Raw genomic sequence first — 27,987 nt, 5'->3', positions numbered from 1 at the left:
AAGCATATTGTTTCGTATATTGTATTTTATGTAGTAACGTAACTATATCTTTAATTGATTCGGTAGAACATTCTGTGAACGGGACATTATTTAATGTTCTGTATGATTAAGAGTGCGACGGTTTAAACGGTGTAGAGTGTAGAGTCTACCTTCAAGAATTTGTTTAAAAATGTGTTAGTGAGATATGTGATATGTCAAGCAGTGACGTTGGACAACCGAATTTTGAAGGTTATCAAACGAAATAGAATATCTTTTTGATGCGGTAGGTCGCCGTCTCGATCGCTGTTTCTTTTTTCTTTATTGAGACGCTGCGTCCCATCGTGACGGTGAACTACCGTGTAGCAAAGGTTAGATACAGCTTAAAGTAATATTAGAATGGCTTCAAGTACAATATTGCAGGTGAGCTATTTAAACTTGTTACTTTCATCGTTTTTGTTTTATTACTAAGTTAGCAATTGTAATTACAAATGTATTTGGTGTGTTATAGAAAGCTATAGATCTGGTGACTAGAGCTACTGAAGAAGATCGTAATAAAAATTATGAGGAAGCACTTAGGTTGTACGAACATGCTGTTGAATATTTTCTACATTCTATTAAATGTATGATTGTTATCAGATTTCTTTTATAATATCATTTAATATCATTGAATGTACGATTGTTATCAGGTTTCTTTTATAATATCATTTTTGTTTTTTCCCTTTTTTATGATAGTATTATGATAGGAATGAATGTGAAGTTATGCTATTGTTTTTATTTTCTAGATGAAGCACAAGGTGACAGAGCTAAGGAGAGTATAAGAGCGAAATGTACGCAGTATTTGGAAAGAGCTGAAAAATTAAAGGCATATTTGAAAAAAAGTAAGAAGAAACCTGTAAAAGCTGGTGAAGATAATTCTAAAACTGAGGATAAGAAGAGCGATAGTGGAGACAGTGATACAGATAGTGATCCTGAAAAGAAGAAACTTCAAAGCAAGCTGGAAGGTGCGATAATTATTGAAAAACCAGATGTTAAGTGGAGCGATGTCGCTGGTCTTGATGGAGCCAAGGAAGCTTTAAAGGAAGCTGTTATTTTGCCAATACGTTTTCCCCATCTGTTTACTGGAAAACGGATACCATGGAAGGGTATCTTATTATTTGGGGTAACTTTTACATAAGTACAAAATAACTTTTAGGTAAAAATTAACTATAAAACATGATTTATCAGCAGAAAGGTTTTGCAATTTTGTCTAAGTAATTTACAATCATTTTCTTCAAGTAATTTCAAGATATTTTCAGCCACCAGGTACGGGTAAATCCTATCTAGCAAAGGCTGTTGCTACTGAAGCCAATAATTCAACGTTCTTCTCTGTGTCATCCTCGGACTTGGTAAGCAAATGGCTTGGAGAATCTGAAAAACTTGTCAAAAATTTGTTTGAATTAGCTCGTCAACACAAACCCAGTATCATATTTATCGACGAGGTGGATTCACTCTGCTCGTCACGTTCCGACAATGAATCCGAATCTGCAAGAAGAATAAAAACAGAATTTTTAGTTCAGATGCAAGGTAAGCGAAATGTTCGAATAAATTGTTGATTTGTACATATATTGACATATGTACTAATTTCTCCGAATACACGTTGTTATGTACGCAAATAAAATATGACATGGTAAATGATTCATTAGGTGTCGGATCAGATAATGACGGTATACTAGTATTGGGAGCTACTAATATACCATGGGTATTAGATTCTGCTATTAGAAGAAGATTTGAGAAGAGGATTTACATTGCCTTACCAGATGAACAAGCTCGTGTTATAATGTTCAAACTTCATTTAGGAAGTACTTCTCATTGTCTAACAGAAGAAAACTTTAAAAAATTAGCAGCTGCCACTGATGGTTATTCTGGAGCTGATATAAGTATTATCGTACGAGATGCTCTTATGCAGCCAGTTAGACTAGTTCAAACTGCAACACATTTCAAGCGTGTAAGAGGACCATCACCAAAAGATCCTTCTATTATTGTGGATGATTTATTGACACCATGTTCACCGGGAGATCCAGCCGCTATTGAAATGAACTGGATGGAAGTTGAGGGTGATAAATTGTATGAACCACCTGTAACTATGGTAAATATAGAATGTTTTTTATTTCCATTGAATTATTTCAGTCTTATTTTATAAAATTTTTAATTGTAATCTATTATATGGTATAATTTACTTTTCATATTTAGAAAGACATGTTAAAATCATTAGCGACTACCCGTCCCACAGTGAATGAAGAAGATATGGCCAAATTAGAAAAATTTAAAGAAGATTTTGGTCAAGAAGGTTGATACTCAAATTTTTTTAATCAAGTTGCTATATACTTCCAAAAGTATCTTTCTGTTATACATGCACTTGCCTTATGTCTTGTTTGATTATCGACATTGCGATACGTAATATTTATACAAAAAGTTCAAACATACATTGACTCAGGCTTTTATTTTTAAACTTTCTTTTCCTCAACAGTCATTACACGATAGCAATGCCAACATTGCGAGCTTGATGCTTATTCATAAGTACTGTTTGTTAAAATATGAAAATCGCAGAATGAACGATATATATTTTGTGATGAAAATTAGTTACATTTTAATCTGCAAAAAAAAAACAATAGACTATTTTTTATTCAAAAGCGCGAGAAAAAGTTAAAATGCTACCGATCCATAACGTAATATGTAACGAATTCTGTGCGTTTTTAACTTATATAATTATTGCTATACTTGTACCTAACAAATTAATTGTACAATACATATGTAGGATTAATAAGTATTTCTGAACAATGTTTATGATTGTAGATTAGCAATTCATTTGTATGTTTTGTAATTTTGATTTTGCTTAAACATCAGCGACACGTTATCAATGAAATTTGCATTCATTTTCCCCAGTAAGTATAAATTATATTAATAATCAATTTGAAATGATTCGTTAAATTACGTGAATGCGATTACATGTAGTATGTGATATACATATGTGTACGTATATCAAATAAGCAAAATACCATTTCCATGTGTAAATTGTTTTTATTGTTAATTAAATAAATAACAAGCTGTACACAATAGAATTTTAGTTTTTCCTTCAAGAAGCCTAGAAATAATAAGAATTGTGAAAGATCTTATAAATGTAACAAGAAAGTTTTCTACTGATTCACGGAGGGCAGTGTCTTAAAAATTCAGAGTTCATATAAACCACCGTTATTGTAATATCGTCGCGAAATATTCGTACAACTTCCCCTGGTAGTGTCAATAATTGTGACAATTTAACATGATCGATTCCGTATTCCGTACCACCGAGTGCGTTTCTCAATAAATGTGTCGCTGCATTACTATCGAGAGGTTTCTTTTTCAAGCCTTCTTTACGTTGCAACAACATTTTATGTATTTCTGATAATTTCATATTTTTACGGGGCAGCTTCAATGGATTCAATGTTACTTTTCCACTCATATGCTCACCTACTAAACGTACAGCTTGTAAGGGTGACATTAAATCCCATAGACCATCGCTAGCTATTATAAGAAATTTATCTCTTGGTGTTAATCTATGATATCTAACTTCTGGTTTCGCCGTCAAGTATGGAGGAGTATAATAATTCGGTGGAATTGCTGTTTCACCGAAATGTGGCACCACTACTTTCTCTAAGATTTGTTTGCTCCATTTGTAGCGAAAATCACCTAACGAACGAAGGGGCGCTAATTGTCCAAGTAGTCGTTCCAATTTAATTACAGTTGATTTTTCGTTCAATGGATGCTCTGATAGAATTCTTTCGACTTCTGCACGATTGTCGGTATTATGTTCGACGGTCATTAATTTTGCAGACCAATCATTATTTTCTATAATGTAAGATAGTAATACTAATAACAGTGATGATAATGATATAGATATTAAGTAGTAATGACAACAATAAGAAAACTGTATATTCATTTTTCATAAAATTACAAAGTCTGATAATTACATCTCATACCAGAAAGTATGCCGAGTACTGCTTGGCAATCACCCACTCCAGTGACATGAAGATGTGGACCATCTATGTGTGCAACAGCTGCTACAGCACCAGACGTTGCAACATCAAGAGTTATAGCAGCACTGCTTTTACCTAAATTTAAAAGTGCTTCGTTCGACAAATCATTATCTAATCTGAGAAATGCATTCTCTAAAGCTGTTTCCATTTGAAATTCTTTTGTACATCCCACTTCTATTAAGTCCTTGACAAAAGCTAAAAAACTTGCTTGATAAAGATCTCTAATTTCAGAAACAAATTCCACTTTATCATTGAACATTTGAAGAAGTTCTAATTTATTGCTGGAGTTAACTGTGTTGAGATACTGTTTTAGTAATTTTGTGGGCAACAAACATGCTGATATATAATGAAAAAGTCTCTTTGAGATAATTTGTGCACATGTACGACCTCCATGACCATCAAACACACCTAACAATATTCCTAAAATAAATTTGTGCTTTTGTTGTACATAATATGAAATTCGTCGTGTCATTAATTGTAAAAATATAAAGGTATATCAAATAATTTGTGTATATATAAGTTGTTTCCAATGTTTTATACAACTTCTGTACCTTTTGTAAGTAAACATTGAGCCTCTGATCGAGTATCTTCCATAGGATTATTGGATGCCAACTGATTTGAATCATAATATTTTATAGAGTTTTCACCATCAAATTCTTTGGTATATTCATTAGCTTGCAAAATTGCTGTAACCTATAACATATTTATAAAAAAGAGAGCTTGGAAAGAGTTTGATAAGATTATATTACCTCTTGTGGTGTAAGCCGTGGCAATGCCATATATAATCTGTGAGCACATTTGTTACTACTCCATTCATTATGTCTAATGCATACATTACTGACAGTTTTAATTAAATTACTGCCAACGTTTTGTAAAACCATTCTATTTCTGCGGTTTTGCAGTATATTTGTACTAGCACATTTTCGTGCTTTTACTTCTACAGCACATTTTGTCTGCTTCGCACTCGCAGGTTATGTTAAGCTCCTATCTTTTGCAATGTCTTTCTAAGAATAATTGTTGTTATAGCAGCCACATATAGAATATATGCGCACGCGTCAAATACGGTCATGAACAAAAGTATTAGTACACTCTTTAAAACAGAATAACTTTTTTAAAATGGAACCAAACGACTTGGATTTTTTTTAAGAAGTTAGAAGGATTAATTTATTTAGGTGAAAGAAGTTTTTCTAAAATTGCAGTTCGGAATTGCGAAGAAAATAGTGAAGGTCACTCTTTACAATTTTATTATTTGAGGCTGCAATAAAAATTAAAAAAGTATGTTTTTTAAATTTATGTTAGTTATATGCCTAGATAAAAAGATTGTAAAAAGCAACCCTTCAGTATTTTCTTCGCGACTCTGATTAATTGTAATTTTTTAATTTCATAACTTCATAACATTATAAATTTTGAACCAATAGATTCCCCGTCTTAAAACTTCTATTTTTGGATTCTACACGTCGAAAACTACAAAATTGCAAGAAAAAGCCAATAATGTTTGGTTTCTTAAAATAAAATTTAGCCGAAATCAGTATTACGCTTATTTTATATGTATGTATTTGTATATGAATCTGCATACGTTAATAGACAAGGATATATGAGATCTCTATGCAGCGTTTTCTTTCTGTTTTTACATATATCGCTTTCTCAGCTTGCTTACACATTTTATATTTATATGTGTCTTTATGGTCAATATTTGCGGTATCAAGAACCCAGAGGTGATTATGACTAATACAAGTAGAGTGCGCGTTCCCAGGCGTAAGAAGTAGTAAAGAGAACACAAGAGTGAAAGTGTTATATTCAGGTTATCCTCTTTTCTCTCTAATGAGTGTTTTAGTGGGGGGAAGAAAAGAGAAAAGAGAGGAGGAGCTTGTGTAGTAGAGGAGTACAGCGGATCGCCCCACTATTTGTATTCTCCTCACTTTTTGCACAATTTGAGAAAGAGCGCGATACCTCGACACTCGGCACCATAGTCGTATCTCGTATGGCATTATTTCTGTCCTTCAACATAATCTTCAGCTTACCTGTAAGAACACGCTATCTATCTGTATTAGTCTATGGGAGAACTACACTGTATCAATGTTATGTTGAGGTTATCTGATAGAGGAACACGTGGATGAATTTATAACAGAAATATATATATTGAAGTAAGCATAAGTATAAGTGTATGCTGATCTAAATCCTCATTCTAGCAGTGTCACATTACAACAAACGACATTACTAAAAAATTAACCTTGGTGTGTAACTTTAGCTGAAAGTTACAAAAAACAGCAATAAAAATCTACTTATAGCTCTTTTGTTTCTAGACCTTGTAACCCAAAGTTACATGTTTTGTTGCATCTAGCTTCCTCTTAACCTCCAATACTCCAGATATATACGGTGATTGATGACAAGATAAAATACCATCTTTACTTATCCTTTCATTATATGCCGTTTAAAATATCCCTAAAAATGTTATGAACTGATGTTCTGCCAGATTTGGGACTTGCATCTATTTCTCTCCAAACTATCCCATCGGGCCCATTTTCGATACGTTGGTTCTTTACATCAGTCTCGCTCTTTGGTGTTAACGATAATTCCTTTCCTCTTTTCTCTGGACATGAACGCTTATTTATAAATAATACTCAACTCTGATTCGGTTGTAAATAGCTTTCCATGTGTTTCCATGCTGTTTTCAGTTGCTGAAGTTCCTTGTTCATCGCACACTGAACAGTCTTCTATGTCTGTTATTCTTTTTATAATTTTATTTTGAGAAGTCTTGACATTTTTAGGATAAACATTTATCACAGAATAACGCTATGTACGGAATATAAAATTATTGTCAAACTTGATATGCTTTACTTTTCCCTTTATAACAACTTTACACAAAATGCTCTGAGATGCTTTCTGTTTGAGTTTTAGAGATAACAAGTTTAGATGTCGACTGATTGACTAACAAACAGATGTATTCTGGTCGAAAGGACGATAGCAACTAAGAATATGATCTGTGACGGCGATATTTATATGAAAATATTGATGAATATTGGCCGTTCTCCACCAACGGTTACTCGAGGGTGGGGTTGAGAAAAACCCGCTTTTCCCTTGTTTTATCGCAATGAACAATAACTCTAAGAAACGACTTTTAAAATGTTTATAACAATGGACTGTAAAAAATGCTAAATTTTATCGCGGTTCCTTAGTGTTATTATGGGCCAGAGTTGATATGTCTTGACAACTGGTGGTCATCTTGATCGAGGGCAATGGATACGAAAAAGAAAAGAACGAAGTCAAGTTAGAGACCTAATTCAACTTTTGAATCTGACGATAGCAGTAGTAAGATCGTTCCAGTTTCAAAAAGAAGGAGAATAGACATTTTTGATACATCTAGTAGCGAAGATAGTATTCCATGCAATTTTATCTATTCTGCTACATCTGCAAGTACTTCTATTAATGATATAGGTGAACAAAAGAATTTATTTTCCTTTACTGAAGGCACTGGGTCACAGTCATCGCTAACTAACGAATCTAAACTTATCGATTATTTTAATCTGTTCGTCGATTCATTCCTGCTAACATTAATGGTTCGCGAAACGAATAAATACGCCAAACAATTAATAAAGTCACGTGAAATCACCCAAAAATCTCTAAAGAAACTATGGAAACCAGTTACTTTGCCCGAAATAAAGGCGTTTATAGTTTTATTGGAAATGGGGATAACGAAGCGACCAACAATATTTTCTTATTGGACCGAAAATTCAAGGAGCATACCCTTTCAAAAATGTTTTCGCGAAATAGATTCCAGCTTATTTATCAATGTTTTCACTTAGTCGGTAATAAAGAATGTTTCCCACCAGGCCATGAAAAGTACGACCCATGCGTAAAATTTATGCCAATAGTTGAATACGCGAATAGGGTATCCAAATTAATTTCGACGCATGCTTCAAATGACAATACCATCGTAATTAAAAAACGAAATGGAAACGAAAGAAGTAGAATAAAACCATGCATGGTTGACGGTTATAATAGTTATATGAGGGGAGTTGACAAATCGGACAAAATGTTATACGTCTATCTTGATAAACGCCGCACGGTAAATATTGGAAAAAAAATTACGTTTCACATCATTGCCCGTATGGTATTAAATTCCTATCTATTTTATAAGGAAGTTAGCAAAAAGAAGTCAATGACTCGATTGGAATTTACATCGAGTATTATATCTGAAATAGAGCATGAATGGATACAAGTCAAAAAACAACATATGGTAAATGATAATGACAGAATATTTGGCTTAATGAAACTACCAGGCAAAAAATTAAGACAGTGCGTAGTTTGTAGCAGTAAAATTGATAGTATAAAACGATTGAATTTAATTTGTGTGCAGTGCAAAAAAGGGCTTCATCCATTTTGTCTTCATAAACATGTCTATTTTAAAAAACAATGAATGTCAGGATCCTGTAAAACCATGGCTATAATTTTAATGCCTTTGTGTGTTTACACCTTTGTGTTTTGATTTAATATATGTCTTGTTTATTTTTTTCGTTTATCATCCTAAAAGCATAAGAAGATATAAAGAAACAAGGGCAATGGGTGAACTAAATAAAAGACTTACTTCTAAACATGACAATGAACATTAGTAATCTAGTTCTATATCTATTATAAATAAAATATTATATTGTTTTTTCATATTTTCGAAAATATTGACAACATATTTGTACTATGCAGAAGTAAATAAGTAAATAAAAGTAAATTCAAAACAGTTTATTTATTTATGCAGGTGGTTTACGATTATTTGAACAAAAAAGTAATTACGAAAGGAAACTCTGTTGTGAGTCGCAACGAGCGAATTGACGATCATGACTAAACATCGCGACACATTTCACCACAATACGCGAACAACGCGATCGCGCTGCGTGGCGCTAAAACGGTTAATTTAATAATAGCAGTTAATCTCATAAATTTAACAATAGGACAAATGTATTTTCAGCATTGCCAAAGAGAACAAAAATTGAAACTGTAGTGGCACTCGACAACGGACTAACTAAGCAACGGACACGGTAGCGAAGTGATTAGCGCTCTTAGGTTTCGAACGTTCGGGACCCGGGTTCGATTCCCGGCGCCCGTGATCTTATTTTTCTGCCACGCATCAAAATAAAAGAATAATTAGCAGTGCCCCAGCAGCGACATCTACAGCCGGCAACTACTACTATCACCGACGACAACACAACGCCACACACACTTCTACAAAACTATAGAATAACCGAACGACTGTAGTTTATAAACAAGATAATACTTTGGGTAGAATAAGAAACGTATATATGTATCTTTCGTGTAGTTAAGTGGTGGTGCATATTATATGTACAAATAGTACTCTGTGCATAAACAATAATGAAAGCATAAGTAATATATTTAATTTTTTTACAACAATAGTTTTCCTGAAATATATTCATGTGAAATTAATTCACCAAATACAATTTCATTTTCTGTAAGACGGAAAGTATCATTAGTATCCATCACATATATGTATAGTAAACAATTTCTCTTTCTTAGACAATTTACAATTAGTTTAACGAACAAGTTTTAATTATTAACTTAACAAATTTTACACTTTTTAGTGTTTTTCGTTATAAGACATATATAATACAAGTGGAAAATAACACATAGACAGAAAGCACTGCATCAAGTAACGTTCCATTAAGGGCCGTATCGAATTAGCAGCTGTGGGACAAGTCACTAGAATCTTTGGAAAAATCTAGATTTTCTCGAGATCTTTTCTTTTTACCAATTCATGTAAACTTTTCTAAGTTTAAGTGTCTTCCATGTCCATGAACTCAAGAATGGATGAATCTCAAAGATAGTATTTCAACGAGCGGCGCGCAATTTCAACCATCAGGGTAAGCAAGGAAGAAAATCCGAGAATAGAGAAGAGTGAACAAGCATCGAAATTGCGATCGAAGATGAGTTTTTTTGAGCAGATTAATTTTATCTAATTTTATCTTTTGAGAGATAATTTTCTTGTATTTTTGACAAGCTAACTTCTGAATAAATCTTAGCTTTAAAATAAAAGTTTTTTCAATTTTCGCGCACTCTGGCGAGCAGGGCGGTTCAGAGCTCCACGCTCCAATTCACTCACCATTTTTCCCCAAAACCACAAACGTAACATAACAATTCAAAGTTGAATTTTTTTTTTTTTGGTGTAATATTATTGTAGATAGATAGATATTTATGGGAAATTAACACTAATATACTGAACACAGCCACATAAATAGATCTTAACACTAATATACCGAAAGCATAGAAAAAATAATTGAGTCGTCCGATAATTGAGTCGTGAAAAATCGACATAGTAGATAAGAAGTATCGTTCTATCCATGCATAATATGTACTGAATTTATCAGACAGAGCCAAGAAACTCTCTATTTGTCCCTGTTTGAACAATAATGAAAACTTCGTTGCTTTCCATGTTGCTTTTACATGACCCAATTTTCGGGCACGTTTGATTGGCAGATTTCAGCACGGCCCATAATGAGACATGAAGTGGACAAAAATCAAAATAATTATTATTCGATTTTGATCTAATTATTCGATAATATCATCAGTTTATAAGTGAGTAATATAACTAATACTGAAAGAAAAATAAAACAAACTCAAAGTTGAATTTCTGTTTGGGAAAATTCCCTAAAATGTCACTATAAAGGTGTTTACTATTGTCAAAACTGTCTTTGAAGAGTTCAGGATGCAGAAATTTAAATTTGAAGACTTAGTTTACATTCAACGGCCAGTGATGGATGTTCGCATGTAAATTAGTAAAGTTTACTATGGTGTTTAATAAAAGAGATTTGGCGAAAGCATTTTCGCCAAACAAAGTTAAAAAGTTGCCAAAGAAACGAATTTCAAACAATTCAACAAAGCCAAGCACAAGTGAAAGCCCAAGTTTATCGATACAAACTGAATCTGGTTCGCAGACGAGTATTAAAGTAATCGTAAGAATACGACCGCAAAATGAGCATGAACAGCAGAGCAATTGTAAAACTGTTTTGAAAATTGTTGACGATAGAATGCTAATTTTCGATCCTAAAGAAGAGGAGAATCCATTTTTTTATCATGGTGTTGCTCAGAAAGGTCGTGATTTGCTTAAGAAACAAAATAAAGAACTACAATTCATTTTTGACAAAATATTTGACATGACGTCGAATAACAGTGATGTATTTGAAGGAAGTACGAAAGATTTGATTTGCAATCTTTTGGATGGTTATAATTGTTCTGTATTTGCATACGGAGCAACTGGTGCTGGAAAAACTCATACTATGCTTGGTAGTAGCAATGATCCTGGTATTACATACAGGACAGTCGCAGAATTATTTTCTCAAATAGAACAGCAAAGTGATCAACGTGAATTTAATTTAGGTGTAACGTATTTAGAAATTTATAATGAAAATGTGCAAGATCTTTTACATAAATCTGGTCCTTTGCATTTAAGAGATGATGGTAGATATGGAGTAGTTGTTGCTGGTCTTAAAATAATTGCTATTCAGAATGCTGAAGAATTATTGACACTTTTAGCAAAAGGCAATAAAAATCGCACTCAACATCCTACGGATGCAAATGAGGAAAGTAGTAGAAGTCACGCTGTTTTTCAAGTTTATATTAATATCACCAACAAAATGGATGGTCAAGTACGACAAGTTAAACTGTCTATGATTGATTTAGCTGGTTCTGAAAGAGCTTCTGCTACAGGTTGTAAAGGGGCAAGGTTTAAAGAAGGTGCAAATATTAATAAATCTTTATTGGCTCTAGGCAACTGCATTAATAAGTTAGCAGATGGCGCAAAACATATAACATACAGAGATTCTAAATTGACTCGTCTCTTAAAAGACTCATTAGGTGGAAATTGTCAGACAGTTATGATAGCTAACATAGCACCTTCTAGCTTTAGTTATGAGGATACATACAATACATTGAGATATGCAAATAGAGCAAAGAAGATCAAATCTCATATAAAGAAAAATATTATATCCTGTGAAATGCATGTAACTGCATATATAAAAATGGTTGAAGAACAAAAGAAAGAAATAAATTATCTAAAACAAAAGCTATTAGCATTTGAAAATAGTTCGCTGCATGCATTACCACAAGGTCAAGGTAATAACATTAATGAGGAAATAGATAAAGCTGCACTAATTGATAGCAATAAATTAATTGAATTACTTCAAAAAAAGAAAATTCTGAATGAAAAAGTCCTTTCATTAGAAAGCGCAGACAAGATATTATGCTGTAGAATTCAATATAAGAAAGCAGCAGATGAAAGATTGCATAATCTAACAGCAGCTGTTGATACTTTGACGCTTGAAGAACAAAATGCAAGTGGTAAATCAAGAGTTAATAAATCACTGCATTACTTTGAACGACAAAGAGATTCTTTAAAGATACAGATGGAAGCAGCATGGGAGGAATTGTGTTCAGTAGAAACAGAAATACAAAAACTGTATGCAGAAGCAAAGTTAAAGAAACTTGCAAAATTAGAAGATATGTTTGCACTACAAACTAGTGAAATAGAAAATTCTAGATTGCAACAACAGTGTGAACATGCAAAAAAAGTAAGTAATCTTCAACAATGTGAAATAGAGTCTCATTATTCAATGATTAAAATGATGAGTACAACATTACAAAATTATTATAACATGATGAGAGGATATGGAACCATGACAGATACAATGAAGGAAGAATTTAAACAGCTGATCAAATTATTAGAAGGAGTAAGAAATATAAAATGGTCAGATATGGAAACAACTAAACATGAGGAGTGCTTTTATAACTTGACATGCCTTAGTGTACCCCATTTAATGGATCCCCTTAATAGTAAGATACCTATATATGTGTTACAACCTTTAAATGATCAAAATGCATTGGATGCAACTTTCAATACATCTTATTCTGAAAAAGAAGTGTTTGATACACAGAATGTAACTGTCACATTGGAAGAAGAATCAACCATGGATTGTAATACTGATATGAAAGTAATAAAGCAAAGTACAGAAGAAGGACAAAATGTAAATTGTATACAAGAAAAAGTTAAAAAGCGTGTCCTTTCAGATAAAAATAATATGAATATAACAAGGACTCCTATCAAACAGGCAAGGAAGATATCCCCTAAACGTAAGGATATTACAATCTGTACAATAGGAATCAAAGATAAAGAAAATAAAAAATATACGCAAAAGCCACATGTAACAATGAGCGCTAGAAGTATAACCATATTAAATAAGTTAAAAGCAGATAAACTTAAGAAAGAAAATCTTGATATAAATACATCAAATAGAGGGTTAAAAGCAGTAAGGGAAAAAGAAAGAAAAAGATTAATGTCAACGCATCCCTATCAAAAACCAAAAGAAAAACAAAAGTAAGTGCAGGTTTTAATAAATTGCAATACAATTATTGGCATTGTTTAACAAAAAAGACTCGGTAAGCCTTACTAAGTTAGTATATTAGGCTATAATGACAATGGTCCTAAATTATTAAAACAAAAAATTTTTGACATTGTTAAAAGAGATAAATTTCCAAATTTTTACAAGTAATTCAATATTTTTCATTTGGAATAAAAATTATGACATTGTTGCAGATTCTGTCCAGTTCTACCTTCGTCACAAATTCCATGATAGCAATAGTAATAATATGAAAACTAATTTAACAACAAACAAATGTATATGTAATTTTTTATGTTGGATCCAGAAAGACGATAGATGGAGGTCTGATTAAATATTTTATATTTTTAGTGACATATAAGTACAAAAAATTTATAGCATAAAGTAACATTATAATAAGCATAAAAATGACATTGTAATAAGAAAAATAATAATCATAAAATCTTGAAGATGTTAGTTATAAAATTGAAATTATATAAAATTATGCAATGTTATAAAGGTGCAAATGTATCTTCCATTTATATTTGTTTAGTAAAAGTATTTGTGGATTTATGTTACTTTTTAATGATATTTTAATAAATCATCATTTATAGACTGAATATCGAAAAAAGAACACAAGAAAGTAAAATAACATCAATTTATATTTATCTTATAAGGTAGCATTTACTTAATGTTTCATATTGTGGTGCAATAGTCAGAAACACCTTCAGGAGAGAAACTAATTTGTGGAACATTGTTGGATAAGAATGTATGGTTATATCGAGAAATATTACAAATGAAAATTGTTTGCCTCTTAGTTATGGTACGTTTAATACACAACTATCATAGGTCAGAAATGAGATATGCTGTAATTTATGAACTTAATTGCTTTTTAAGTTAAGTTTAATTTAAATAAAATAAACGAAATTGAACTTAAATTTTAGGTTGTCATTTGTAAACATCCTAAATATATTTTTTTCTTTTTTGTATTGCATAATGCAACCTGTACTCCAAATATATGGTATAGCGCTTAACGATATGTCTTTATATACCATAGTCAGTGTCCGGCGGTAAACAATTTTGTCGAGATAAAGAATTATTGTACAACTACTTCCATAATCCTTTAATTTTTAATAAAAACTTACCTTTTCAATTACATTATATCACATTATCACAGTTTTATGTTTTTTTTTTACATAAATGTTCTATAACAGTTAATACAGTTAAATTAGGAATGACAAACATTACAAACTCAATATTTTTATTTATTTGTTCTTAACTTTTCTTTACTTATTTTTAAAATCATAAGATTTTAGGTTTAACACATTTCTAACAGCTTGTTTGTATTTATTGATTGAAAATTGATCTTCTCCTTTATTTATTAAATCAGAAACTGCAATTTTATATTCTGTTGCATGTGGGATGTATTCATAGTTGGAATCAGTTGGCATTTTTGGCCAACTATACATGGACGTTAAAGATTTTCTGCTTTTACTTTTATCCCAGTCATAATATTCCATATCTACTTCAGATTTTTCTGTCTCCCATGGTTCAAAACGCTAAAAACAATTCTTGTTTGATTTGCTTTGCTTGTATTCTATATGTATCAGAAAATTGATATAATTAATAGGAAATGACTTACCCAAGATACATGAAACAATGCAGTTAGTAGGTAATTTACATAATCTAAATTCTGTTTTCTACTTGGACATCTGTCTGCAGTTATCGTTATTATATCTGTGTTAGGATTATACCTATTACCCAGTAACCTAAGTATTTTATCTTTAGCATGAGCATCTAAATGCAAAGAAGATAGTCTTACTCTCAAATTAACTATTCTAGCAAGAGGTTCTCTTATTGTAGGAGAAGAATAACAATAATCAGATGTAATGATTTCAACAGGAAAGTATTTTACACATGTTTCATCTGTTTTCAATTCTTTTGGCCATTTCGTACAAAATTTTTTTATTGCTCTGCAATGTCTTTCAATAACAGGTGGAGTAAGGTGTAAGAAGTTCGGAATTTTCAATAACTCTGCATTTGCATATTTATCAGGATGTATACCTTTCTTATTTTTATATCCTTGTTGTAAAGTAAATGGTACGATATCAGGATGAAATGTTCGTGCAGCAGGCCAAATTGCCTGCCAATCTTGATTAGTTAACACTTCATTTTTAGTTTTATTCATTAAATTTACCTTTGTTTGTGACCTTTTTTTTGTAGCTTTCTGTTCACTTGGCATTAATTCCAATACCCGAAATTCTATGAAAGAAAGTATATATAAATTAAAAATACGCACGAGCATTACATAATAAAAATATGTTTATATTTTTGTAAAAAATTATATTTAATAGGAAGTTTGGTTAGAAGAATGTTATAATACCTATATCATCATCGATGCTCGCAGAAGATGATGACGAAAGTTTCATAATTTTTAATGCCGTTATAATATTTTGGGTTTCGTAACGTCTTATTAGCGATAACATTTTAACAATTATTTCTTGATATTTTGTTAATAACCTTAAATTACGTTTTACGGTTTACACAGCGCAGAGACCTACCTAAGTAAGTAGTTCCTACACGACTCATTTCTGTATAAACATATATACGCATGTGCATATTTTTAACTGTATAACGAATGTTGTTGTAATATAATACATAATTAGATAGAACTTTAATTTTATTTATTTTTTATTTAACTTCAGATACAAAATCCGTTTAAGTAAATGTAAACGACATTTTTGTGTGAATGATAATCTACTCTGTAACAAATAATCTTCCTTTATTTACATATAATCTTTACATATATCTTTTTTTTTATATGATCTGAAGTTCTGAAGAATATCCGAGGAAGTATGACATATTTTAAATGAATTAAAACATTTCTAAAGAAAACCGTGATTGAAATGTATGTATATGCTACAATAGATGGTACTATATGATTTCTATGAATTAAGATGTTAGCATGTTTTTCGAAATAGGTTTAATTTTAAGGATATGTGTAAAATAATTAAAGATTACAAAAGTTGATAATTATGAATCAATGTAATTTAAGCAACGATAAAAAAAGTAAATGTACTTAAAAACTGGTACTTGTAAAGTTCGTTTCAATATAGATGCTCAAAAAAGATCTGGAGTACGCATACATATAATATAATGTATGCATATACAATCGATGTTTGTAAATGTGGTTAAAGGTTGGTATTTCGAGAGATGACATCCTTCATCCTTCGGATTAATTTTTGATGAACGTTGGTGTTGAACATGTCGTCTCCACGTCCAAAATCTCCACGACCTCCTATTTCGACGAGGAAGGATGAAAAAGAAGAAAGTTTCTGGGATAAGATTGGGACCTTGGGTCGAAAAAAGCGTATCAAAGAAGGTATCACACTGCGTTTACATTAGGTTGTGACAAGTTAACTTTGCTTATGCTTCTTTTACGAGAATTTACAGGATATATTTCCTTATATGGTCCGAGTAGTTACAAACTTTAAAACGATATTGTTGGTAATGTCGATGTTCGATTTGTATTTTTTAAATGTTTGTTCTTAAAGTTACTGTTTATGTTTATTTTGAATTTGTTTGATATAGTGCAAGAGGTACAGGAGGAAGGGAAATATGCAATTGATTCACCAGGATTTGCAGCCAATCCAGAGATGCCACCAGAAGAATATGCGTTAGATGAAAATGAGGAACGTTCAATGATAGAACCTAGGTCTTTGGAAGATTCTAAACTTAAAGAATTAATATTTGTCCTCATTGAATGGATCAACGATGAATTAGCAGACCAACGGATTATTGTTAAAGATATTGCAGAAGATTTGTATGATGGACAGGTACTACAGAAACTATTGGGTATGTTATATAATAGTAAAATTGAATAGAATTCTTCTAATACATGGAGTCTAAGTAGGCATATTTTTTTTATTAATTTTAGAAAAGTTGACAGGAAAGAAGTTAGATGTTCCTGAAGTGACTCAATCAGAAGAAGGTCAGAAACAGAAATTAGCAGTTGTGTTGTCAGCTGCTAATCAAGTATTAGGACGCCATCCTCCTTACAAATGGAACGTAGAATCTGTTCATTCGAAAAACATTGTTGCCATTTTACATTTATTGGTTGGTTTGGCAAGGCAATTTCGAGCGCCTGTTAGATTGCCAGAGAGAGTAGCTGCTCAGGTTGTCGTTGTGCGTAAAAAGGATGGCCAGCTAATACACAGAACGGTTAGAGAAGAAATTACATCGACGTACGATGATTTGGGAATGCGTTGCGAACGAGACGCTTTCGATAGTCTTTTCGATCATCCGGCTGATAAATTAGCTGTAGTTAAAAAGGTATGTTGTTCGTTTGAGTTATAAAAAATTATATGCTCTCTACAATGCAATACATAGTTTTATTTTCTAGTCGTTGATTTCTTTCGTCAATAAACACTTGAGTAAAGTTCATTTGGAGGTGACAGATTTAGATACGCAATTTCATGATGGTGTTTTTTTAACTCTTCTACTTGGACTTCTCGAAGGTTTTTTCGTACCTTTAGGTAGTTTTCATTTGACACCTAAAACACATGATCATAAGGTACATAATGTTTCATTTGCATTTGATATTATGCAAGATATTGGTCTACCAAAACCCAAGGCTCGCCCAGAAGGTTGGTATTGTTCTTAACTGTAATACTTATGAAATATCAGAATTAAATGAATGTGACTGGTGACATTATATTTTGTTTACAGATATTGTAAATTTGGATCTAAAATCAACTCTACGAGTATTGTACAATCTATTCACAAAATATAAAAGCATGAATTAAGTTAATAAATAATTTAAAGGAAGATAAATATAATAAGATTTGAACAAATTAATGAGAGTTAATTAGTGTTACTAATGTTACTAACATTACTAACCAAAGAATATGGTTTTCATAATTGGTACGCGAGCAATGTACTTTTGCATATGATAATGGAGAACGGACAAAAAAAGTTAGGAATAATAGATGTAGTAGAAGCGAAATAGAAAGGATATTGTCATGTCTTTAAAATCTAATATTTCTTCAAAATTATAATCCTTATGTTATTATTCAAATTTATTCAAGTTAAATATAGTTGTACGAATTTTATACATTCTTATGAAGATTCTAAGAAATATAAAAATTTTACTTTTTAAATCTATCTGATATTTTTTATCCCTGATAGTTCTTTATCCCTGATAAATTGTTTTCATCGGCGTACAAGGAAATGATTCTTAGAAATTTTACAAGTTTCAACGCGCATTTTCAAAATTGCTTTCGTAACGTTTAATTTAGCTATGCTTTACGCGACAGAGGATGCGAAAGAACAAGCGCATAAACCATTGGATAAAATATTTAACATTGCTGATCAATTTCAAGCAATTTACCAACTTAAGAAAATAAATTATTCATTGTTATCAAGCGGTCGATTGATATATAATGGCAAAGCAGAATAGCGTAATATGTATCGATCGATCGTTATTCAGATGTAACTTGTCTTGGGAATGATGCTTATGCATTGATTCAGGTAGAATTGCCGTCGCAATTTCAACGATGTCGAAAGAACTAAAAATATATCGAAAGTATGCTAGTTTCGTAAAACGTTTTCTCCTCCTTAGTGGGATGTGTCCGATTACGAAGGAGCGGGATGTATTTTATCGGTGCATATCAATTTGGTCGATATTTTCCTCTTTCATTTCACTCTGTGTCGTAGGAAATTTTTGCTCACAGAATGTTCAGAATATCGCTTTGCTTACCGCTTCGTTTTCCCTCTTCTGTGCCATATTGAATACAACTACGAAGGTTTGTAAGTTTATCTACATATATTTTAAAAGAATCCATTTCATTCATATAATCGAATTGTCACTTCTAACATTTAAATGTGTTATACGTATCCTGCCTTCAAATTCAACGAATCCGAATCCTAGGCAAACAAAGATATTCAAGATACGCGATTCATTTTTTGTAATTGAAACATGAACGATCGAAACTTATCGACATTTTACAACAAGATACCTTTTGCTTTTTTAGGCTTGCTGCTTTTTTATCTATCAAAATAAACTACAACAAGCAAATGATATACTCAGTTCTATGTTGGAACAAGCACTAAGCGAAACAGATATAAGATCAATAGCTTTTTCCTGGGTTCGAACGTTTTATCGATTGATTTATCTACAGTTTACGTTAATGACAATCAACAGCACTATACACGCATTTAAACCGTTGATTACGAGAATACTTTACGACGCGAACAATACAACGAATCTACAATATCCTTTACCCTTTCCTGCAAGTTATCCTTGGACGATTGATTCAATGTTAGTCTGGCAATTGCATTATCTCTTTGATTTGAATATTGTTTGGAATATAATCTCTGTATCTACCGGCGTAGATGGATTTTTCAGCTTTTGCTTATTTCGTATATCGGTAATGTTACGTTTGTTGGGTTTTGAGTTCGAGATGAGATTTTCAACTGACGAGAAGGATAAGGCGAATAAAGAGTATGAGGAGAATCGTAAACGGATCTTTCAAGAATGCGTCAACAAGCACGCTCTGTTACTGAAATGTCGAGACATCGTTCAAGAAGCTTACGGACCCGTCATACTATTAACAACAATAACGAGCGCAACGAGTCTATGTACTTTAATATTTCAGGTTTTGCAGGTGAGATAAAGATAATCGAGAAAATACTTTACACAACATCTGTTTACTATTTACACATTTAAGTTCAGTTAAATTTGAGATTCTATCGATTATCATTCGGCCTTGCTTCTATACATGCGTAAATATCTATAATATCTAAAACGATTACTTAACTGGTTGGTTGTTTGACAGGTCAGAGGACAAATCATCGATAAAATCATAATTTGTATTGTTTTCATTTTTATGAAATTATTACAAACGTTCCTGTACGCCTGGCCTGCAGACGTAATTCTTACCGAGGTTCGTAGATGTATTTGCTTGTTGTCGTCTCGAGTTACCGTGATCTCAAATTGTTCTTTAAACTAGCGAACGACCGAACGAATGGATAATCAATTATATTATACGTGGACTTGCGATCAGCCTCCTTTAATCTTCGTTTCCTTCGTAGAGCGATCGTTTTCGTCGCAAGGTTTATTTTAGCGATTGGTACAAACACAAGGATATTAGTTTCGCAAAAGGCTTTACGCTGATATTAGCACAGAGATCGATCGTTCTGAAAGCGTGTGATTTGATGCAAGTTTCATTGGATCTTTTTGTTAAGGTAATCTATCTTTCGATTTAATCATTTTCAATACACCTGTCTCGTGTATATTTCCAGGTTTTGAATACCGCAGTATCCTACTATTTCTTGTTAGAAACCATTGATAAGGATAAATAATATAAATGAAACTGGTACTGATATAGTATTACGATAGTAAGAGTACCTAATAATGATGATTACGATGATAATAATAGGGGAAAAAGATATCGAAAAGAAAAGGCATAATAGCTTTGTAAAATGCAGTTCTCGACGATTTTCAAGCTGCAAAATGATTTGTACGAATTGTGTATTTGCCCAATCATAGGTAGAGCAACAGCAAGGTACCAAGTCAACGCTGTTTTTTCTCTTCTCTCTTGGTAGATGGCAAATAAAAGCAAGATAATACGTATTACAAATATATTTCAAGTTTGTAGTCTATTCTTTGAAAGTTTACAATCAAACCTAATCCATTTTTTATATTCTAAATGGATTAAGATAATAAGTAAAAATATTTTCTTTTCCATTTCGTTGCCTGCTTTCTTTCTTTCTTTCTATCTTCCTTTTCTCCTTCTCCGCTTTTTCTTTCTCTCTTTTCGTAATGATTAACAAATTTCACCTTTATGATTATCGTTCTAGAAATCTGCAAGGATAGGTTCAAGTTCGTACCAACAAGTACGTACCGTTTTGACATTTATTGGTCTCTTTGTGACATGTTGTGCGACGCTCCAGTTATCCAATCGGTTATCTACATACATATATGTGCATACACGTATATAGTATATATCTAAGTATACATGAATATTTGATAGAGAATGTAAGGAATAAATGGGGTGATGCACGGAAGAGACACGAAACAGGCTGAGAAGAATTGCCGAGGAGGTCGACTTATCGTGATCGGCTCATTGCGAATTGCGATTTTCGTTTATACTCGTGTAAACTGATAGACGCGATATCGAGAAAGATATTACCGAATCACGCGACGTTGCGGCGCGGGACGTTCTTGTATTTTCTTTGTTCTCCTCTTTAAGGTCTGTGATATTCGACCGCGTGCCCGCCATACCATATCTCCCGTTCTACACCTAACCTGCATTTTCTGCTCTTTTTCGCCTTATATTTTTTCCATCTTTCGGTAAGTTAATTGACGTTATTATTATTATCTTTATTTCTATTTTTCAATCTGTCAATTGCGTTATATTACTTTATGTATGTTTTATTCTTTTTTACAATCGTCATTATTATTCCTTCTCTATCTCTCTCTCTGCTAACTATTTTTATATCTTTTCCCTTTAAACTCTTGGTCCTTTTATTAATTCCTCACGTATTACATATTTACCTTTTACTTCTAAGTATTATAGTTTGAGAAGGCTTAAGAAAGCAGGGATATTTCGCATGAAAAAGTGAATTAATTTTCATCGTTTAGATTTTCTCGTTAAAAGGAAAAGATCGTTTCTAACGAAGACGAGAGACTCGTACAGTATGAATAATAAAGAGGACGATGAAGATGCGAAATTAGAAGGTTGTTTAAAGCTAAACGTCTGTTCTGGCAAAAGGAACATGTTCGAGGAATACTCTAAGATCTTTCGTATCTTATTAGCAAATTGGAAAGAAAATTACAGTCAACTTCGCAACGATGAATTTAACGAAAACTTAGAAGACCTGATTTTACCGAGCAACGAAGAGTGGCGTTACCGAGTCTATTATCGACTGGTTGAACTGCAAAGAGAATGCGACGATTTTATAAAAAGAAGGTAATGAACCTATCTTTACGGCCGTAAACGATGAATTTACGAATGAGTTTTCACTTGGAAAGGATCGTGAAAAACGCGTGCACATCGATCAGTTACTCCTACTCGAAGAAGTTGCTTCTGCTTATAAATAGTTTGCTAATTATTTTATGGCCTTAGATACGTAACCTGCGCTTTGCAAATTCAAATAACGATACGAATGTCGCTTTTCTTTTCCAACCTGAATTCGTTCAATATCGATCGATCTGTTTCTATATTTTGTCGATTTAATTTTGGACTGTGCGCATCCGATTTGATTTTCCTTTTTAACCATTAATCTTGACACGCTCATGTTCATCCCGTATGGCTGAAACTGTAGAGAGATTCGAATTAATCGGACCATGTCGATAGTACGTTTTGATCTTTGTACAAAAGTACAAACAAACGAAAACTACAAATAATGGAGAAGTAAGTAAGACGCGTTCCGCGAAACCCTGTCGTGAACCTAATTCAGTGACAATAAGTGAATGGTGTATACATAAGTAGTAATGAAACCGAAGGGTCGAGGAAACCGGATTGGGCACGGAAGTGGAAACGAAGTTGGAAGCGGAAAGGAATCGAAAGAAGAACGATTGGGAATGGGAGCCAAAGAAGCTTGGACACAGTTTGACGATAGTTGAGCCTAGAAAATATGGAAGAGAAGAATCGAAGGGAGGATCGTTGATGAGCGTCGATAGGATCAGTGGTTCGATGATAGAAACATGCGTTCAACCAGGTTGGCGCGTTAACGATATTCTGTTAGCCGCGAAAGTTCTTCGGAAGGTTCAACCTTCTCCTATATACTCGGACGAGGCTGAGATGCGTCGTGTGTTTGGACTCGTCTACGACGTTCTCAGATGTAAGTGGAGGACCGAGTCCACGCGTTCTCATCCGAATACGAATTCCACGTTCGAATTTTCTTTTCGTCGCATTCCATAATTTTCTGTTCTTTCGTATAATTTAGACAAAAAGATATTCGTTCGTGCCTTGGAGGATATAGGATTTTGGCAGCACAACAACGCGATCAAGGATCGAGAAAAGATCGTTTGGTTGTTGCTGTACGATTTACAAGGAAGAAAATTTGCGAAGCCACAGTTCGAGATCGCCAATTCCGAAGAACGCGAGGAGATCTTTGAGGTAGGATTTCATCGTTCCTTTTTTCCTCCTTTTGCTTCGTTTCATTCCCCCACTCCTTTTTCACCTTTTACTCTACTTGTCTCTTTGTCTACCGATCTCCATGCTTGCATATGTTCGCGTATATTGAAAATGTATTCGACACCTTGAAATTGTACGTATCAGGCTGCTGGCTTAGCGGATGTCGAGAACGCTCTTCTGAATGTGAAGACTCGTCTCGCGGCAAGTATTTCCAGGCTACGGATCCGCGGCTCTGCCCTCAACCTCGGTGAATATTTTTCCTCCGACGTGATAGAACTTTGGTAGAGACTGACAATGAGTATCTAGCTAAAGAAAACGGCGTCTACGTATATATTTATTATTGCTGTTATATTCCAAATCTGAAAGATGAATTATTGCCGAGCCGATTGCGCGTCATCGAAGGCGTCGCTTGGGGTGTACAAGCTAGGATCGCTTCCGGATGGATAAACAGCATGAAAATCGTCAACAAGACAGAATTTCTGGAGGAAATGTCGGCATTGAAATTGACCTATTGCGAAAGCAAAGGAGCGAAGGTAGAACTTGAAGAGAATGAGTATGCGTTCGATCCGATTTGCCCGAAGATGGTTCATTTACACGAAAGCATGCGGGAAACGCTGGCTGTTTCCAGTATCGTTCGTGATCACCGTTTCGTATTTCTGGTAGGTAGCCGAGAAATCGGAGAAAACCAAAAAGATGCTTTAACTTTAACGATGGCTCGTTCGAACGAACAGGAAAGATCATTGTGTATTGGCGCGGCAGCGTTGGTACAGGCGATTCGCGTCGGTCGGGTCTACGGCCCGGTCATTTTAACGCATTCCCTTGCGCCTCGACACACTGGATATCTGGCTGGGCTTTTGGCCGATATCGAGCACGCTGGTAAACTGCTGGCCTTTGGAGCTGGCGATCGTCGTTGCGAGTACGAGACTTACCTGAAAAACCTCGGCATCACCTTGCAACGGTGTCGCGTCTTCTCCGAAAGGTATCTTTCCAATTTCTTTTTACTGAGTATGAGTTTTATTAAAAGTATGTTTTTATTGATTCGTAGACTCGATATTTTCGATTATCTCGTTGAGTGCGGACGTGGCTCAAATACACGCGTTTCGTCGATGTATAAAACTTCGCATTGGATCTGTTAAACGAAACATTTTAAGCCACGAGTGACTTATATTTCGTTAGGTACGCGTCTCATCCGACGACGAGCGAATCAGAGAGAGCCACCGTAGTGTTAGCGGTGCCATCATGTACCTACACAGGGGTCAGAGATATCGTCGATCTCGCAGTGGCACGAGGTGGAGACGTGGATCTTCTGGAATCGTTAACAGATGGCTACACTAACAGCCTTCGCGACGACATTGACGACGACTACGAACGACAGGATAACAATTGCGAGGACCAAAAGAATTATAACGATCATGAACAGTGGCGTACTTTCTTGACCGATCAAATGTCCACTTTGAAATATACTTTGACCAGGCCGAATGTACAATTTGTCGTATACGAAGTGCACACGATTTTACCCTCAGAGACAACGGAGATGGTTCGGCAAGTGGTAGACTGCGTTAATCGGATGGCCATGGAGAAGTACATTCGCGAACATCCGGTAAGATATGCATAAATTCATTGCCTTTAGTTCGTATCGGTTATAACGTGCTTCGTTATTTATCGCAGAGGAAAGCGCAGAAGGAATCGTCGAAATCGGTCAAGATGGACGAGGAAATGCGCAAAGACGATCATGCTTCGACACAGTCCGCGAACATTACCGTAAGGTTTACCTTGATGTAATATAGCAGTACGATAGGTTCTACCCGCGCTTTCTTTCGTAAGCTCGTTAAAAGATTTTTCTTAAAATATAAGATCCCAGACAGCGATCTGTTCGAAGTGAGCAGCATCGACGATATTTACGGAGAGAACGTTAGTGATATGTTAAATCCAGGATGCTTTCTCGTGGTAATAAAACGAAAAGAAATGGTGCAATTCGACTCGCTGTTTATGATCAAAGTAGCAGAATCGAAGGGTTTGTTCGGCGATCCGAAAGCGCAACAGCCATCGAAGCAGGAGTCCGTCATCGATCAGTCGATTCGACAATCCTTGCAGTCAGGCGCACAAAAACGAGCAAAGCGTGTCAAGGTTGGTTTCGCCTTTTTAAATATTTTCAACTCGATTACTGTATCTTACTATATCTTCCTTTTCTCCATTGCAATAAATATACGTATACAATTAACCGTGCGTATGAACTTATTAACATTTGAATTGGAAAAATACTTCACGCGCTTTTGGTCTCTCTTCTCTACTTGTAGGTGGAGATCGAGCGTATAATGGCACATACGTACTCCTCATTATCGAAAAGCGTACAAGAAAATCAGATTTGTCCACGGCACAAACGATGCGCCAGTTGGGAGGAAACGACTGGATTGCAGGTAGAGCAAGCATGCTCCATCCACGATGATCGATAGAAACAGAAACGTTTACGTTTTAACCACGCACGAGTTTGCAGTATTAATCGCGTATTGGTAGAAGGAGAAATTTCAATTTTTCAATATACTCAATTTATTTAAATGTACAGCTATTCATCTTCGGTTGACTCTTTTTGCTTAATACGCAATTTCACATCCTGATTTTATCGTTGGCCGATACTTTAACCGATATTGTACGTCCATATATCTACAGGTATTCGAAAATGCAAAGTTGGACGTTAAAACGTGGCGAAAGCAAAAGAATAGCGTGAATCCTTCGAGCACACCTCTGTACGCAACTTCGTCACGGAAAAAGGTAGGTAACTATTATAAGTATTAATATAAATATTTGTAATTTTACATTACGATACATATGATCGCTGTTTTGAAACGTCCAGGAATTAGAAGCGATACGCTCGATCTTTTCACCGCAATCCGAATTCAAAGCGTCCATGTTGCATACAGAGCCGAAGCAAAAGAGATCTTTGTCCACATTGACCAATTCGCTCAACATCGAATCTCTGCCCCGGTAATTCTCATCTCGTTAATTCGATTTCTTCTTCTTTAAATCGATTTCTTTTCCTTTTCGTGAATCGCCTAAATGCTTTCTTTATTCTCATTAAATTGTTTTATACTTATCGACATATAGCGAGGAGTGGAGCCGTGCTACTTCGTCGATTTTGAGGTCACCGATTGTTGCTAGAGCGGCGCGTCTTATTCGTCTGGAGGATTCGATCGATAGCGAGAATTACGAGGAAGAGAAGAAGCAGACGCGATCAAAGACAGGCCACCGATACTGGGCATCGAGGAAGACGTCTCGACTATTACATCCTGTCGGTTCACCATCCAATGCGTACAACTCGCTCTTTGATATCGTTTAAAATAATTACGCTTACCTATGTTCGAGACGTTGTTCGCTCGAAGATATATCGTTCCCGATCTTTTTTCGAATTTCTAGCTATTTAAAATCAAGATTGTACGAAAATATCCAACATGAAATGTTCAAAGAAGACCGGTTGCGGTCAAACATACAAAATAAATCAATTATTCGCAGTATTGAAAGTTTAATAAAGTAATGGTTCCGTATATTATACATATTATATTTATCGGTGACGATAATCTCTTTAGATATTCTGAATATGACAAATCAAATGGAAAATTTCGCAGTATGGAAATAAAAGAAGTTAGAAGAATAGCGTGCGGCGTGCTGTTACACGAATGACGAGAAAGGAGAGAAAGTTGACAGCAGACAGAGTTTCGTTTTCGTTCGGAGTCTGTTAGCGCATAATTTATACATACGATATAATGTATAAATGACATATGTAATGTTGGTTGCTATGAGATTCATGGTATTTATGAAATCTATGGGAATGGAACTGAAGGACGTAAATGTGGATATATGAACTATGCATTTGTACGTTTGGATGCGAGTTAAGGAAATTGCCACCAGTGAATAGTCTTCTAGCGTCGAATACGGCTGAAAAGGTGTTGCAAATGTGATTTCGAAAGTAACCTGTTTGGAAAAATGAAACTGAAACAGAAGAAGTACCAATAAAAGGAAAAGTTACAATTACGTTTCGTATTTGTTTCCAATTTTCTTCGATTCGTAGAACGATATTTACGATGATACGAAAATTGCAATTTTGATTAATGTTTGAGAAAATTACGAAATCATCGCTTGAAACTTTCGTCGATGTTTAACACAGGAAACATCGGACAGCAATCTTAATGTAAATCGATGAACAACAAAAATAATGAATCTCGAATTAAACCTTCGGCATATGAAACAACGAGACGTTATAACTGAATGGTAGCTAAATAGAAGAAGAATGTATCTCTTGAGATTATTGAGAAGTCGTCTGAATCTTCGATATCTCTTTTTTTCTCAACGAAGAAAAGTAACTAAAAATGTGGTGTCGGAAACGGTAAAAAATCGCAATTTGTAGTTTCTATACTCTTGAATAACGCCCATAACGAGGCAGCAACT

The 27,987-nt window shown here is 34.0% G+C and overlaps 7 protein-coding genes across 13 annotated transcripts; 5 read left to right on the top strand and 2 right to left on the bottom strand.

Moving 5' to 3' along the window:
- Positions 1–83: 83 nt before the first annotated feature.
- LOC100648278 (vacuolar protein sorting-associated protein 4) lies at positions 84–3,077 on the top strand. Its single transcript, XM_003396225.4, has 6 exons — positions 84–399; positions 488–599; positions 762–1,138; positions 1,275–1,542; positions 1,662–2,104; positions 2,209–3,077. The coding sequence occupies exons 1-6, from the start codon at positions 376–378 to the stop codon at positions 2,308–2,310; spliced, it is 1,326 nt and encodes a 441-aa protein (XP_003396273.1). The 5' UTR covers positions 84–375; the 3' UTR covers positions 2,311–3,077.
- LOC100648395 (pyruvate dehydrogenase [acetyl-transferring]-phosphatase 1, mitochondrial) lies at positions 3,017–6,984 on the bottom strand. Its single transcript, XM_003396226.4, has 4 exons — positions 4,781–6,984; positions 4,583–4,724; positions 3,975–4,451; positions 3,017–3,843 (listed from the first exon to the last, which is right to left on the bottom strand). The coding sequence occupies exons 1-4, from the start codon at positions 4,910–4,912 to the stop codon at positions 3,161–3,163; spliced, it is 1,434 nt and encodes a 477-aa protein (XP_003396274.1). The 5' UTR covers positions 4,913–6,984; the 3' UTR covers positions 3,017–3,160.
- A 3,662-nt stretch (positions 6,985–10,646) lies between these two features.
- LOC100647970 (kinesin-like protein KIF18A) lies at positions 10,647–14,343 on the top strand. The gene is made up of 2 exons (XM_003396385.4): positions 10,647–13,404; positions 13,624–14,343. Exons 1-2 carry the CDS (start codon positions 10,793–10,795, stop codon positions 13,658–13,660), a joined length of 2,649 nt encoding a protein of 882 aa, XP_003396433.2. The 5' UTR covers positions 10,647–10,792; the 3' UTR covers positions 13,661–14,343.
- On the bottom strand, positions 14,050–16,174 carry LOC100648092 (28S ribosomal protein S35, mitochondrial). 2 transcript variants are annotated; one of them, XM_003396224.4, is made up of 3 exons: positions 15,967–16,174; positions 15,048–15,667; positions 14,050–14,964 (listed from the first exon to the last, which is right to left on the bottom strand). In XM_003396224.4, the coding sequence occupies exons 1-3, from the start codon at positions 16,022–16,024 to the stop codon at positions 14,692–14,694; spliced, it is 951 nt and encodes a 316-aa protein (XP_003396272.1). In that variant the 5' UTR covers positions 16,025–16,174; the 3' UTR covers positions 14,050–14,691. The 2 variants fall into 2 exon arrangements, with proteins under 2 accessions (XP_003396272.1, XP_003396271.1); XM_003396223.4 differs by lacking the exon at positions 15,967–16,174 and adding an exon at positions 15,789–15,925.
- On the top strand, positions 15,838–18,564 carry LOC105665872 (beta-parvin). Of its 3 annotated transcripts, none has more exons than XM_012309811.3 (6): positions 15,838–15,970; positions 16,603–16,787; positions 16,997–17,260; positions 17,343–17,737; positions 17,808–18,051; positions 18,134–18,564. In XM_012309811.3, the coding sequence occupies exons 2-6, from the start codon at positions 16,670–16,672 to the stop codon at positions 18,208–18,210; spliced, it is 1,098 nt and encodes a 365-aa protein (XP_012165201.1). In that variant the 5' UTR covers positions 15,838–15,970; positions 16,603–16,669; the 3' UTR covers positions 18,211–18,564. The 3 variants fall into 3 exon arrangements, with proteins under 3 accessions (XP_012165201.1, XP_012165202.1, XP_048263106.1); XM_012309812.3 differs by lacking the exon at positions 15,838–15,970 and adding an exon at positions 16,188–16,313; XM_048407149.1 differs by lacking the exons at positions 15,838–15,970; positions 16,603–16,787 and adding an exon at positions 16,802–16,912.
- A 48-nt stretch (positions 18,565–18,612) lies between these two features.
- Positions 18,613–21,049, top strand: LOC100647969 (odorant receptor 24a). Of its 3 annotated transcripts, none has more exons than XM_012309810.3 (5): positions 18,613–19,209; positions 19,438–20,070; positions 20,242–20,349; positions 20,498–20,650; positions 20,708–21,049. In XM_012309810.3, the coding sequence occupies exons 1-5, from the start codon at positions 18,961–18,963 to the stop codon at positions 20,765–20,767; spliced, it is 1,203 nt and encodes a 400-aa protein (XP_012165200.1). In that variant the 5' UTR covers positions 18,613–18,960; the 3' UTR covers positions 20,768–21,049. The 3 variants fall into 3 exon arrangements, 2 of the variants coding, with proteins under 2 accessions (XP_012165200.1, XP_048263104.1); XR_007224576.1 differs by having other exon boundaries at positions 18,681–19,209; positions 20,416–20,650; XM_048407147.1 differs by lacking the exon at positions 18,613–19,209 and having other exon boundaries at positions 19,583–19,724; positions 19,799–20,070.
- On the top strand, positions 20,847–27,573 carry LOC100647731. 2 transcript variants are annotated; one of them, XM_048407136.1, is made up of 14 exons: positions 20,847–20,970; positions 21,266–22,377; positions 22,914–23,251; positions 23,357–23,529; positions 23,692–23,794; positions 23,914–24,206; positions 24,279–24,526; positions 24,724–25,147; positions 25,216–25,308; positions 25,402–25,674; positions 25,845–25,964; positions 26,215–26,316; positions 26,399–26,529; positions 26,650–27,573. In XM_048407136.1, exons 2-14 carry the CDS (start codon positions 22,106–22,108, stop codon positions 26,879–26,881), a joined length of 2,802 nt encoding a protein of 933 aa, XP_048263093.1. In that variant the 5' UTR covers positions 20,847–20,970; positions 21,266–22,105; the 3' UTR covers positions 26,882–27,573. The 2 variants fall into 2 exon arrangements, with proteins under 2 accessions (XP_048263093.1, XP_048263092.1); XM_048407135.1 differs by lacking the exon at positions 20,847–20,970 and having other exon boundaries at positions 21,366–21,758; positions 22,050–22,377.
- The last annotated feature ends 414 nt before the right edge of the window (positions 27,574–27,987 follow it).

Source organism: Bombus terrestris, chromosome 7, assembly GCF_910591885.1.
Source record: "Bombus terrestris chromosome 7, iyBomTerr1.2, whole genome shotgun sequence".
Classification (NCBI taxonomy): Eukaryota; Metazoa; Arthropoda; class Insecta; order Hymenoptera; family Apidae; genus Bombus; species Bombus terrestris.
This window is presented reverse-complemented; position numbering and strand designations above follow the sequence as displayed.